At 36.8% G+C, this 13,558-nt stretch overlaps 1 protein-coding gene across 3 annotated transcripts in view; it reads left to right on the forward strand.

The window, feature by feature from the left end:
* The first annotated feature begins 631 nt into the window (after positions 1-631).
* The window catches only part of LOC125682460 (stimulated by retinoic acid gene 6 protein-like), a 55,071-nt gene continuing 42,144 nt past the window's right edge, over positions 632-13,558 (forward strand). Inside the window, exons 1-3 of one of the 3 annotated variants that reach the window (XM_056159654.1) lie at positions 632-886; positions 9,616-9,715; positions 9,948-10,030. In XM_056159654.1, the coding sequence (XP_056015629.1) occupies positions 9,617-9,715; positions 9,948-10,030 (182 nt within the window). In that variant the 5' untranslated portion in view covers positions 632-886; position 9,616. Of the gene's footprint in view, positions 887-1,657; positions 1,703-9,615; positions 9,716-9,947; positions 10,031-13,558 lie in introns of those variants that run through there. The other 2 variants (XM_056159662.1, XM_056159665.1) reach the window with 2 other exon arrangements.

A 13,558-nucleotide genomic window follows, 5' to 3' on the forward strand; every position in this document is an offset into this window, starting at 1 on the left:
TTACATATAATGTCCGAAATTACAAACGTTCACAGAAAATACCAAAGATATGACCGAAATTAAAAATTATTGAAGTCGTCAAAGGAGGGACCAAAATTTTTAATGTGAATATGATAGTAGATGTCATGTATTACTGAGGTCATTTTAGCTCCTCTCTCGGTAATTTTTGTAATTTTTTGGTAATTTCTGTAAATGGTACCTTAGTAGGCTAGTTTTGGTCATTCCTGCGCTGCGGAATGACTTACCACGTGCCCTGGCCTTGTGCTTGTTTAGCCTATATTGAATATACTTCCCGATCTTGCAAAAATCTTTTGATTCCCGGGCAATATGGTACTAATATCTCATGTTTTATAAATTTATTAATATACCTCGCGGACACTACTAAAGACAGAGATATTTCCGGCATTAACGGTCTCTTCGTAGATATGTTTGGTCTATCGTCCCACTTTCCCATATTTGATATTTTCTATCTTTTTTTGCGCAAGAGTTAGCCTATTTTAAGTACAACTTAACAGATGAAATACAGGGGCAATTAACTCATTGTATAGGGGCAGGTAACTCGGGTGCAGGACTTTTCGGCACCAAGACGTTTCGGCACTTTATTATTAAGACGTTTCGGCACCCAGAATTCACACCAGTTTCATAACAAGTGCAGTCTTTTCTTAGAGATCAGCTGAGTATAGTGAAAATTCAAGTAAATTAAAAGTCGAATATCTTGGATATGGGGTAGATCTAACCCATATCTATTCTTGTTACAACGTATCTCTAAAAAAAAAAATCAATTGATCTTAGGAAAGAACGGGTACCGAGTTAATTAACCGGGCATCGAATTCACTCTTATCAGGAATTGCCTTGTTCCCTAACTGAACACAGACACAATAGACAGGTAAGTTATGTAAGAAAAACGTAACATAGTAACTGTGTATTACGTATATAAATATATATGAACTTTTTAAAATACGTTTGCTTCCAGCCGTTGCAATCTTACTTATTGGGTATTTAGTCCCAGTCAAGTGAATCTAAGGTCATGTAATAGTATCTACATGTAATTAGCTTGTCAAACCATAAAACTCCGATTTCTCAAATTAATTGCTGACACAGATTTAATTTACGGAAGAAAATATACCCGATATCGATCCGGGCCAACACAGCTACACTTTGTGACTGATAAGAACCAGGTAATGACTCGTTTTTAAAAAAAAAATGGCGAGGATATAATCTCACAGCAAGAACTTCAAAACATATCATACAAGATAAAATGGTGAGGAAAAATTCAATCATTAGCAATGCCCTGTTCATCGTCCTAACCACGGGTTATTGTTTCATTCTAGTTTGTGAAATAGAATGAAACAATAACCCGTGGTTTGTGACGATGTGTCCTGTTGTATTCAAAGTTTCTCGGAGATATTAGACTCGTTAGAATGACCTTCATGATAGTCCATCCAACATGTAGATAAATAAAGATAGAAAGATAAATAGAGATAGATATAGCCGTGTGTGTGTGTGTGTGTGTGTGTGTGTGTGTGTGTGTGTAAAATTGTAAAGCATGACCACGGTTTCCGAAATTATTGACACGAATTCCATTTTCAAAAAAACCAACAAAAAAACCCCCAAAAGAAGATAACCGATATATACGCGAATTCCAGGTATTTATAATGAAAGTAGAATAACTGACTGAACCGGGCACAGTAACTAGAGGCAGGTGGGTGAATTCAGAAAGATATTTCAATATTTTAAAATTCATTGTTGTGACACCATCCATCAAACTCATGTGACCTATTGCAATCGGTTGTCGTCCGTCGTCCATCGTCCGTCGTGCGTTAACAATTAAACATTTTTAACTTCGTCTTGATAACTACCAGTCCAATTATTTTCAAATTGAGTATGAAGCATCTTTTGGACAATAGGGACATCAATTGTAAATTTCAGGTCTCCAGCATCCCTGGGGCCTTAGGAGCGGGCAAAAACTGCCTAAAATTGACAAATTTTCAAAAATATTCTTCTCAAGAACCGCACATGTGTAAGAAAAACTAAATGCATGGTGATAGAGAGCAGGAAGCCCTCTACCAAAATTGTAAATTTCATGATCCCCGGGGTAGGGGTTCTGACTCCAGGGCGGGGCCAAACTTGGTATATAGTGTTTTCGTGTAAAACATTTAAATAACATCTTCTTTAGTGCTTTTGATACTATATTGAAACTAAATAAGTATTTAGAAAGAGCAGGTAGTCCTTTACCAAAACTGTAAATTTGATGATCCCAGGGTTAGGGGTTTTGGTATCAGGGCGGGGCCAAAATGGTCAGTTATTAGATATGTGAACAAAAGACATTTTTAACTTCTTGATAACTATCATTCCAATTCTTTTCATATTTGGTATGAAGCATCTTTGGAACGAGGGGGACATAAATTGTAAATTTAATGATTCCTGCACTCCTGGGGCCTTAGGGGCGGGGCAAAAACTGCCCCAAATTGACCAATTTTCAAAAATATTCTTCTCAAGAACCGCACACGTGTAAGAAAACCTAATTGCATGGTGATGGAGAGCAGGAAGGCCTCTACCAAAATTGTAAATTTCATGATCCCCAGGGTAGGGGTTCTGACCCCCAGGGTGGGACCAACCTTGTTATATAATGTTTTTGTGTAAAACACTTAAATAACATCTTCTTTAGTGCTATTGATACTAAATTCAAACTAAATGGATAAAGCAGGTAGTATTTTACCAAAATTAATTGTAAATTTGATGATCCCCAGATTAAGGGTACTGACTCCAGGGTGGGGCCAAACTTAGTATTTAATATTTATGTGTAAGTTTGCTGATACTGTATAAAATCTAGATGCATACTTAGGAATAGCAGAAAAGGATGAACAAAAAATGGTGAATTTCTATCAAAACCCAGGGTTATGACTTTAGCATGAGTCCAAATTAGTCATATCTTTAGATGTTTTAATGTTAATACACATATTATTTAAAGCCTTCCATCAGTGTATGCACTTTTGAAGGCAGTGAAGTTATAAGAACACATCTTGTTTTATAATGTTGCTGAACATTAGAATTTAGCTTAGATATTCAGAACAGGAATTCTTTTTTTCTAGATTTCATAGCCCATTGAAGTAGTGATACTTTTTCACTAGTATTCAGGTGACCGATAAGGCCTGTGGGCCTCTTGTTTTCTATTTGAACCATTCTCTGACAACTAGAAGCAGTGTTTGGAATCCCTTGATGAGAAATGGTTAAATACACTGACATGCGGGTAAAACATTTGGTTTCATCTACATTCGCAGTTGTTGCTCAGTCAGATTCTGGATATCTTCCTGACCTTTCTCCTGTGATAGGAATACCCAATCTTCTGTGTCGGTAAACTGCCTCTTTTAGACACTCTATGTATATCAGGCGTTGGTTTCATCTTGATATTCAAAACTGGAAGTGGGACAACTCAGCTGACGCACTAGCTTAGCGAATTAGCCCTGGGAAAGATTTCTTTGGTTCATACAAGCTGTAGAAGTGCTGTTGCACTGTTTACATGTACATTGATCCCTATCCAGAGATTAATAACATGGGATACTATACATTTTTTGCAATTATATGATTTATCGTGGGTGAATAAATCTTCATATCTCCCGAATATTCATGCAATAAATTGTTTATTATAACGAAACAAAGCAAGACTATAAAATGCATTTGAAATTGAAGTCCTCTCCTCTATACACTGTATGTAGCTGAGATCGCCCTAACGGTAACACCGCACCGTCAACGTATTAGAAGGTACAAACATCGAAATACATTGGTATGATAACAGAGACCCGCATAATTTGTGCCTTATGAACTATGAAAGTAGAATGACTCGGGCTTATTGTGACGTCACAATACGCTTTATGTACCTTGACGTTAAATTTATGGAAAATGCACGGGGCTGTCCACAATCTAATTTTAAAATCAGACTTCTTAGATCCGCGCCGTATACTCTGCGTAAGTAGCGATTGTAAGCGTATTCTAGGATCTGATTTTAATTAGATTGGGCTGTCCAATGAGTGAAATATAATGGGGTGGGATGGGCGGTTGAGAGGGAGATCTATGAAGTTTTATCATCCCTATCACATGATTGTCAAAACCAATCAGATTACGCGTTGCATAGAATTCTCATACTGAGGTATAATACTAAATGAAGAACCGTAAAGCTCTATAGGCTTATTTTGTGTAATATAGTGCTTCTAAATACACGTATGACTTGTTTTATGACCATATTAATCATGCTGGTAATATATTGGGGTTTGTTACGTAATAAAGGCGTTGGTTTTTTATAGTTGAAGAACTGTTAACAGTGCGACATTTAACTTCGGACACGACAAAGTTCGGACTTTTGCTACCCTTTATGATGAGCATTTAGAGAAAAATCTAAGTGCACATGGTGGGAGTTTTTAGCAGTATGTCATAGCCCAAGGTTGGACTCCCACATCCTTGTAGAATAATAGATATAAGCCTTCAAAGACAAAGGTCCTATGGGATAAGGGCAGGATTTTCACTCCTACAAAAATCTTGTCATAACGTTAGCCCTATGGGATAAAAAAAATTCCTTAGCATCATTTATCTTATAAAATTTTGCTTACATGGGAGAAATTACCTGTGGAGTGGCGGATTTAGAGGGGGCGAAGCCCCCCCCCCCCTAAAATTTTCAAATTTAAGGTAAATCGCGATATCTTGTTTCGGAAAATGTACAGTGTGCTAAACGATAAAACAAGCAATAATTTCTTCCACTCCCGGAAATAAATGACAAAATCCCTTGATTTCTTGAATTACCTTATTGGGAAAACTTTATTTTTTCCAAAAAATCATTAAAATTTGGGTCATTTTATTAATTTCACCTTCTTAAAATGGTAGAAAATAGTACAACTGACTAAATAGGAGAAAAATTTTAGCCCCATAAAATCTGTAAAATCCAGGAGCTATTTGGGGGCTTTGCCTCCTGAACCCCCACCAGGGCTTCGCCCTGGATCCATTGCCTCATAAAATGGCACCCCCCATAACCGCAATTCCTGGATCCGCCACTGCTCTGTGTGTGTGGTACATGAGATGATAACTGCTATACACTGTTTAATACATGTAGGATTAATCCCATCAATATTGGCTTTGTGGGATAAATAATCTTTTATTGTTCATAGGAGAAATTATCCCATCCCATGTTCGGACGAAATAGAAAATTGTTCAGACGAATGAGCAAATTATTCAGACAGAAAAGTAATTCGTTCGGACGAATTACGAATTCGTTCGGACGAAATAGCAATTCCTTCGGCCAAATTAGCAAATTGTTCGAACAAATTAGTAATTCGTTCGGACGAATTGCCAATTTGTTCGGACGAAAATGAAATTCGTTCGGACGAAATAGAAATTCGTTCAAACAAATAAGTAAATTTGTTAGGGCAAATTAGTAATTTGTTCGGACGAGTTAAGATTTTGTTCGGACGAATTTGTTATTAGTTATAAGGCAACGCCAATGCCGTAGTAAAACATTTTAAAGTGATGGTAGGGGAGCACAAAACTTAAATTGGAGCACACGCTGAAATGGGATTTAATTCCAAATTTTTCCGTATAAACATTTTTAGTCCCCTACCGACGAAGTCGAAGGGGACTATAGGTTTGCGCTCCGTCCGTCTGTCTGTATGTATGTCCATCCATCTGTCCGTCAGTCCAGTTTTCCGCACTTTTTTTTCTCAGTTCTTGCAGATATTTATTTTATATTTGATACGTTGCTTTGCCATAACTAGTTACAGGTCAAGTTCGAATTTCGTCTCGGTCCGTTGATTTTTATGCCCCCGAGATCGAAGATCGGGGGGGGGGGGGGGATATTGTTTTTGTCCTGTCTGTCATTCTGTCATCCTGTCTGAAACTTTGTTGATAACTTTTGAACAGTAAGTGCTAGAGAGCTTTGATATTTCACATGAGTATTCCTTTTGAAAAGACCTTTTCCTGGGTACTAAACCGTTTGACCTTGACATTTGACCTACTTTAAAAAAAATTGACATTGGTCATAACTTCTAAACAGTAGATATTAGATTTTTCATATTGCACATGAGCATTTCTTATGACAAGATCTTTCTATTGGTACTAAGATATTTGTCCTTGTGACCTTGGCCATCTTTGGAATTGACCATTATCGGGGGCATTTGTATTTCACAAACACAGCTTGTTCACTTAGTTATGGCCCTTGGACTTAGAAAAACAGCATGAATTATCAGTTTTCCAGACTTTTTTTGTTGTGCTTGCAGGTATTCATTTGATATTTAGTACATTGCTTTGCCATAACTAGCTCCAGATCAAGTTTGAATTTCGTTCCGGTCCGTTGATTTTTATACCACCCGAACGAAGTTCTGGGGGGTATATAGGAATCACTGTCTGTCCGTCTGTCTGTCTCCAGATTCGTGTCCGGGCCATAACTTCTTTCTTCTTTGACATAGGCATACCATATTTGGCACACAGGTGGATCACCATGAGACGATGTGTCGGGTACCTTCATGACCTCTATATGACCTTGACCCTTGACCTTAAGGTCAAAATTAAAAGTTATAACAATGGATTCGTGTCCGGGCCATAACTTCTTTGTTCTTTGACATAGGCATACCATATTTGACACATGAGTGTATCACCATGAGACGATGTGTCATGTACCTTTATGACCTCCATGTGACCTTGACCTCAAGGTCAAAATTAAAAGTTTTTACAATGGATTCATGTCAGGGCCATAACTTCTTTGTTCTTTGACATAGGCATACCATATTTGACACATGAGTGTATCACCATGAGACGATTTGTCATGTACCTTCATGACCTCCCTATGACCTTGACCTCAAGGTCAAAATTAAACGTTTTTATAATGGATTCGTGTCAGGCCCATGACTTCTTTGTTCTTTGACATAGGCATACCATATTTGACGCATGAGTGTATCACCATGAGATGATGTGTCAAGTACCTTCATGACCTCTATATGACCTTGAACTTTAACCTCAAGGTCAAAATTGATTAGAGGGTTTTGACATAGTCATACCATAAGACATGGGTGTATCACCATGAGACTATGTGTCATGTACATACATGACCCTTTATGAAGTTGACCTTTGATCTCAAGGTCAAAATTATAGGTTTATGCCATGGATTTGTGTTCGGACTATATTTTCCATTTTCTTCTACAAAGGCATACTATATTTTTACACTCAGGAAAGAGGTAATTTATACCTATTAACAACAGCCTTTGGGAGATTGGGGTAAGCGGGGGGTATTCTTAGTGAGCATTGCTCACAGTACATCTTGTTCACTTATTTATGACCCTAGGACTTGGCAAAATAGCATGAATTATCAGTTTTCCGGACTTTTGGGGGAGTGCTTACAGATATTCATTTGATATTTGATACATTACTTTGACAGAACAAGTTACAGATCAAGTTCGAATTTCATCTCGGTCCGTTGATTTTTCATTAAGTTATGACCCTTGGACTTAGAAAAACAGCATCAAATGTTAGTTTACATCCAAGTTTCTTATCTCTATAGATAAGAGTACTACACTCATTAAAACTTCTAGCATAGTAATACAGCAATATAGCTAAATTATTCATAATCACCTACACGTCACAGTTTATTGACTTGGTTAAAGGCCTAAACCTACCGGTAAATCATAAATTTGTCTTTTTTCCAGGTCTAGTCTCTACTCGAATCGTAGTGTTGATTTCCAACCATTCCTTTCCTGGTTCCCCAATTTTCTCTTTTACCATAACCTACATAATAAACTGTATTGTTGTGGTACAGTAATTTTTGCAACCGGTAGGGGACTATGTATTGCCATGCAATACTATCAGAATGCTTGTTTTCATGAAGATGGCGACGGTAAATACCGTAAACTAAGCATCCCCCACCCCCAAACCCTCACCCCTGAAATAACAAGTTGAAAAATGATGGGAATCCCTACACCCTGCTCAGTCTTAAAAGGGGGAAGCTGGGGGCCAGCCAAAAAGGATGGGGGGGGCAGTCAGACCAAATATAATTTTAATATGTAAGAAAAAAAAGGGAATTTAAAAAATGGGGAGGGGACCAGGCCCTCCCTGCCCCCTCCCCCTCCCTGTTGCTACGTCCCTGCTAATTCGTCCGAACGAATTTCTATTTCGTTCGAACAAATTGGTCATTCGTCTGAACGAATTACTAATTTGTCCGAGAAAATTGTTAATTCGTCCGAACGAATTGCTAATTCGTCCGAACGAATTTCTATTTCGTCTGAAAAAATTGGTAATTCGTCCGAACAAATTGCTAATTCGTTCGAATGAATAATAGTCTTTTTATGTGGCCTTTCTATGCCGCTGTAGTACATGTATTCAATTTGTAGGAAGAATTTTAAGCCGTGATAAATTAATGACTTGATAGTAATTCCAAATTTTCGTAATGATGCATACAGCTACTTTAGCGTTTTATTATATCATTCAGCTAGATGATTACACACACAAAATATCTTCGTGGTATTTGGTGATCAAGTCTTCTAACAGTCTGTTGGAATTCCCATGGGCACAAATTGTGCTCCTTTGTTAGCTGACCTGTTTTCAATTTCCTATCAAGCAGAATTTATTAAAAAAAACTTCTACGTGAGAAGAAAAAATCTCTTGCTCTGGACTTCAATTTGACATTTAGACATATCGACGACGTTTTATCTATAAACAATAATAACTTTCATTCATATGTCGATTCGATATATCCCTCTGAACTCGAAATAAAAGACACCACAGATACTTGGATATTTTATTAAAAGTAGGTAATAACGGTAGACTATATGTAACAACCCAACTTTATGACAAACGGGATGTTTTCAGCTTCTCCATCGTCAACTTCCCATATTTATGTAGCAATATTCCATTATCACCTGCAAATGGTGTTTATATCTCTCAACTGATTCGATACGAAAGAGCTTGTTCTGCGTATGATTAGTTTTTTAATCGAGGCAGCCTACTGACAAACAAGTTGATGGGGGTAGGGGTTTCAACATACTCGTTTAAAGTCAGTATTTTGCAAATTCCATGGTTGTTATAACGATCTAGTTTGCCAATACAATATATCATTGTGACAAATGCTGTCTGACGTGTTTCATAGAATTGTTAGACCGTTCTTGGCACACTGATTTTGACTACGGATATCTCCGTTTACCTGATCAATATAACACGGTGGGTGTGACCGGTCGCCAGGGAATGCTAAATCCCCCAAGGCACCTGACCCCACGTCTGGTTTATCAAGGGGTCCGTGTTTGCCCATCTTTCAGTTTTGTATTGCTTATACACTGTACCTGAGTTATGAGATTGATCACTGTTCGTTATGTTCACCCTTTTCAAAGGACAGCAACTTGTTATTAAGTCATATGATGTATATGATGTGCAATACATGTATGGCAGTCTGCTTCGGATCCTTGTCTTGAGATATACATGTATATATATATATATATATATATATATATATATATATATATAAAGAGAGAGAGAGAGAGAGAGAGAGAGAGAGGGGGGGGGGAGGGTAGTACTTGATCTTACACAATATGATCATCAAATGAAAGTTCTGAATCTCATGTCATTTTTGTACTTCGTTTATAAATGCAGTATGCAGAACCAAACCGTTCAACCAGACTCTGAAAGACAAGACCTATGCTTACAACTTACCAATGCTATCTTCTCTCAATTCGGATTGGTTATATATGCGGTAAAGTATACATTTTCTGAAATGCGTTGTTCAAATATATTAATTAAACCTCGGTGCACAATTAGGATTTGAACTGTTGACTAACTTACATGAAATAAGATGGTGTTAGTTACTTTTCGCTTTATAAAATGCAAAGTTTTTTTAAAATTTAAATGCATGTACGTGTAAACTGTTACAAACCGTACTATACCGTAGACATTGATCAATAATTGAATATTTTATCATTAACTAGATTGTGGCGATAGTGATCATATGCTTTTTGGAAAAGAGGCGCTTCAAACCTGACGTTTGCTATGGTAGACCCGGATTACCATTGTAAGTAACAAATCGATGTTCTAGTATATATCAGAATACAAAGGCATTTCAAACTTTATTTCAGAAAACAATATTCAAATTCTATCGTGTTAAATAAATACACGTAGTATTTGTAGTTTCAAGATGTGTAATGAATGTAAAAACTAGATTAGGAATACACATAATCATACATTTATCTGAGAGGTATCGGTTGTCCCCATGGAAGGCGGGAAAATGCAAAGAAAAAATGTTACACTTCACTTAGACAATTATTGTAACCGAACAGCAGAGAAAAAGACGGGTTTCGGCTTAATGTTGTTTTATTAGTCCTCTACCGACGAAGTGGAAGGGCACTTTAGATTTTCACTCCGTCCGTCTGTCCGTCAGTTCAGTTTTCCGCACTTTTTTCTCTGTTCTTGCAGATATTTATTATGGGCCGGCACGGCCGACCTATTCTATGATATAAGTTTGGAGAAGTCGCATGCGTTTCTGCGGGGCAGGTGTCTGTTACCGCAGACGTGTTCTAATAAAGAATGACGTCTTTTATGTATCTAATTATTTGTTTTGAGACAAGGGTTTATATATTATATTTTTATGACCACGTTCAAGTTCAAGTTCAAGTGTATGAGTTAGTCTGTCCTCCTTAATATATTTTGTAAATACTTTTACAATACATGTATATTGTATATTTGTACATATTCTGACCTTATTCTTACTCAAATGTATGTTTACTTAATGCACCTGTCCTCATGTACCATGTATAATGTGGTTTGAGTGAATAAAATGAACTTGAACTTTAATTTTTAAATGTCATGACCTTTGTACTGTACATTTCGCATGGCGAGGCATTTTATGATTAGAAGACAGAAAATCAATAATGTGTGCCACAGACGCCATCAAGCTGTCCGTCCACGGATTGCACGAGAATTGGTCATGGTCATAACATATGTCAAACTGGAGCATTACATTGAGGATCATATTTGCCAAAAATTTCGTCAAATTGTAGGGTTGGAGAAAAAGGAGTGGGGTTTACTGTTTATTTCTGTCCAAGTTGTGATACAATATGAATCTCGAGAATTTTAGAAGTAATCTGAAATAAACAAGAGACACCTGGAAAGAGGGAGCGCAGCCGGAGAAGAAGTTGGTTTCACAATTGTCTGAAAATTCTTATCTCGCCAAATTAAAAAATGAAATTAAAGTTCTAAATCCAAAATATTTCAATTCTTCGGTTAATTTGATTATATTTCCACTATAAATCACTGCTACTTTTTTTAAATAAAAAAAAATCTCACGAGCCAGTATATACATTGAACTTTGAAAATGGCCAACATTGCCTGTAATAAAGCGGGAAAAGAACGATGTCGAAAACGTGTAGGACTAATCCCCACCCCAACCCCCCAATGCTACGTAACTCAATGCAGCTCGAGCTGTTTAATGTATTAAAAGTTGATTTAAATAAAACAAAATTTTCAAAATATTGAATTGCACGTGAAAAAACAAAACCAACCCAGATATTTCAACGGAAAGATTACACTGAATACGGATTCAATATACATGTGTATGTAACTGATATTGTCCAGGCGCGGATCTAGAACATTTTCAGAGGGTGTGTGTGAACCAGAGGATTAAGTTGTTTATATCATGCTATTATTTTGTGTATTTGTTATCGTCTACATTGATTTTTATATGTTAGCTACGAAATAAAAACACTCTTTAAAAAGAATTTAAAATGACAAACGAATTTACAAGGTTTATTACATGTACCAAAGGGGTGTGATCAAAAGTACAATGTCTGACAAAAATACTAAATTCACATAATCTTAATTAACACCCCAACCCCTTCAAGCAATATGCGATGAATGTTGAAAATAATAATAATCAGTGTGTGAAAATCGATGTCGTATGACATACACTTAGAGGGGTTTAAAAAGCTTGAATTAACGTTTTTGAAATGGCGCGTAGGAATACCTATACGTAACAATGAAAACAACAAAACTGACTGTGAGTTCAGGTAGAGTTACTCTGCAGAATTAAATTGATTATAGGCCATATTAAAGGTGCAATGGTTAAAAGCTGGATTAGATATAAAGGAAGATAACAAGTGGTGACTGGATGTATACATGTACCGCATTGCATTCGAGGAGACGTTGAACACTGGTTGTGTCGTAGGGACGGTGGAATGCGACTCGGCTCCATTTCAACATCAAGTAAAACGCTCAACACCTCTTCATCTAAATTGCCGTCGTTGACTGAGCCCCATATAACGCAGTTCAATTTCATTAATATTTTCCAGATCAAAAGTCGCTGCTTGCTCCGTCATGTTATTGAACTCGTAAAGCAGACGATACATACCGGGAACTCGTGTTTACATTCTGTTTATTTCTACCAGTCAGTGTTCTGCTACGTCAAATATCTTCAAAGTAAAAATATACAGTGCTCTGTTTTACACATTTAGAACAGTAACTTATAGTTAATGGTGAATCCCGACTATTGGATAATACTTAATGACACATGAAATTTTATTAGCGTTACAAAAATATCTACTCAATTCAATGGGGATGTGCATATAACACTATGATCAACTCAATCTTATGCGCAGTAGAAGTCCTACTCAATCGGGCAAAATAATGTTTACTAAACTTTACAAATTATGATTAAACGAAAAATGGTCTAAATATCTACTTTGCCCATATAAACTACCATTGGATCAAATGTTGTTTGACGTGTTTTACACCGATTGTTAGGCGGTTCTTGGTACACTGATTTAGACTACGGATTAGTCCATTTACCTGATCAAGACAAGTCTCACTGCGGGTGTGACCGGTCGAAAGGGAATGCTTACTTCTCCTAGACATCTAATCCCACCTCTTGTATGTAATGATTGATTTGTGTTGCTTATGTTGTGTTGACATTAAACAGACAAATGGAATTTAAAATTTGAGTCAATTATAAGTGCATAAAGGTCATATTTAGAATACTGTAGCTTAATCTGTTAAATTTCCTAATCTTCCTTTAATGTAGAAATCAAAAATTCACTTCCGAAAAAAAAGACATTACTCCTAATCTAAGTGGTAGAGCGTTCGCTTCGTAACCGGGAGGTCGTGAGTTTGAGTCCGCTCTTGCCACTGCCGTATCAAACATAAGACCTTAGAATAGGTATTGATTGCTCCTTCGCCAAGCGCCCGGCATTTAGAGGTGAGAATCACGATTCTTTTGGATATGACCTTGATAACGGAGGTCCCATGTCGTGACAGGCGTTGACAAAAAAAAAACCCAAAAAACAACAACTCACTGCTACTGCCCTAATTGCTATTTAAACATGGGTCTAAATTTGTGATATTTCACCTACAGCTGGTACGTCTCAATATGAGTGAAAACTTCTTTACGGGAAGTAAAAAACAATAATTATAAATAAATAATTCATGTTCCAATGGAGACTTTGCTTTGGTTTTGCTTGAGGCAGACAAATCCCAACAATAACTGAATTGAAATTTGATATTTATTATGTGAACGACGCAATAAAAATAAACAGCTCTATCACAAGCACTC

The sequence above is a fragment of the Ostrea edulis genome, chromosome 1 (assembly GCF_947568905.1).
Source record: "Ostrea edulis chromosome 1, xbOstEdul1.1, whole genome shotgun sequence".
In the NCBI taxonomy this organism is placed as follows: Eukaryota; Metazoa; Mollusca; class Bivalvia; order Ostreida; family Ostreidae; genus Ostrea; species Ostrea edulis.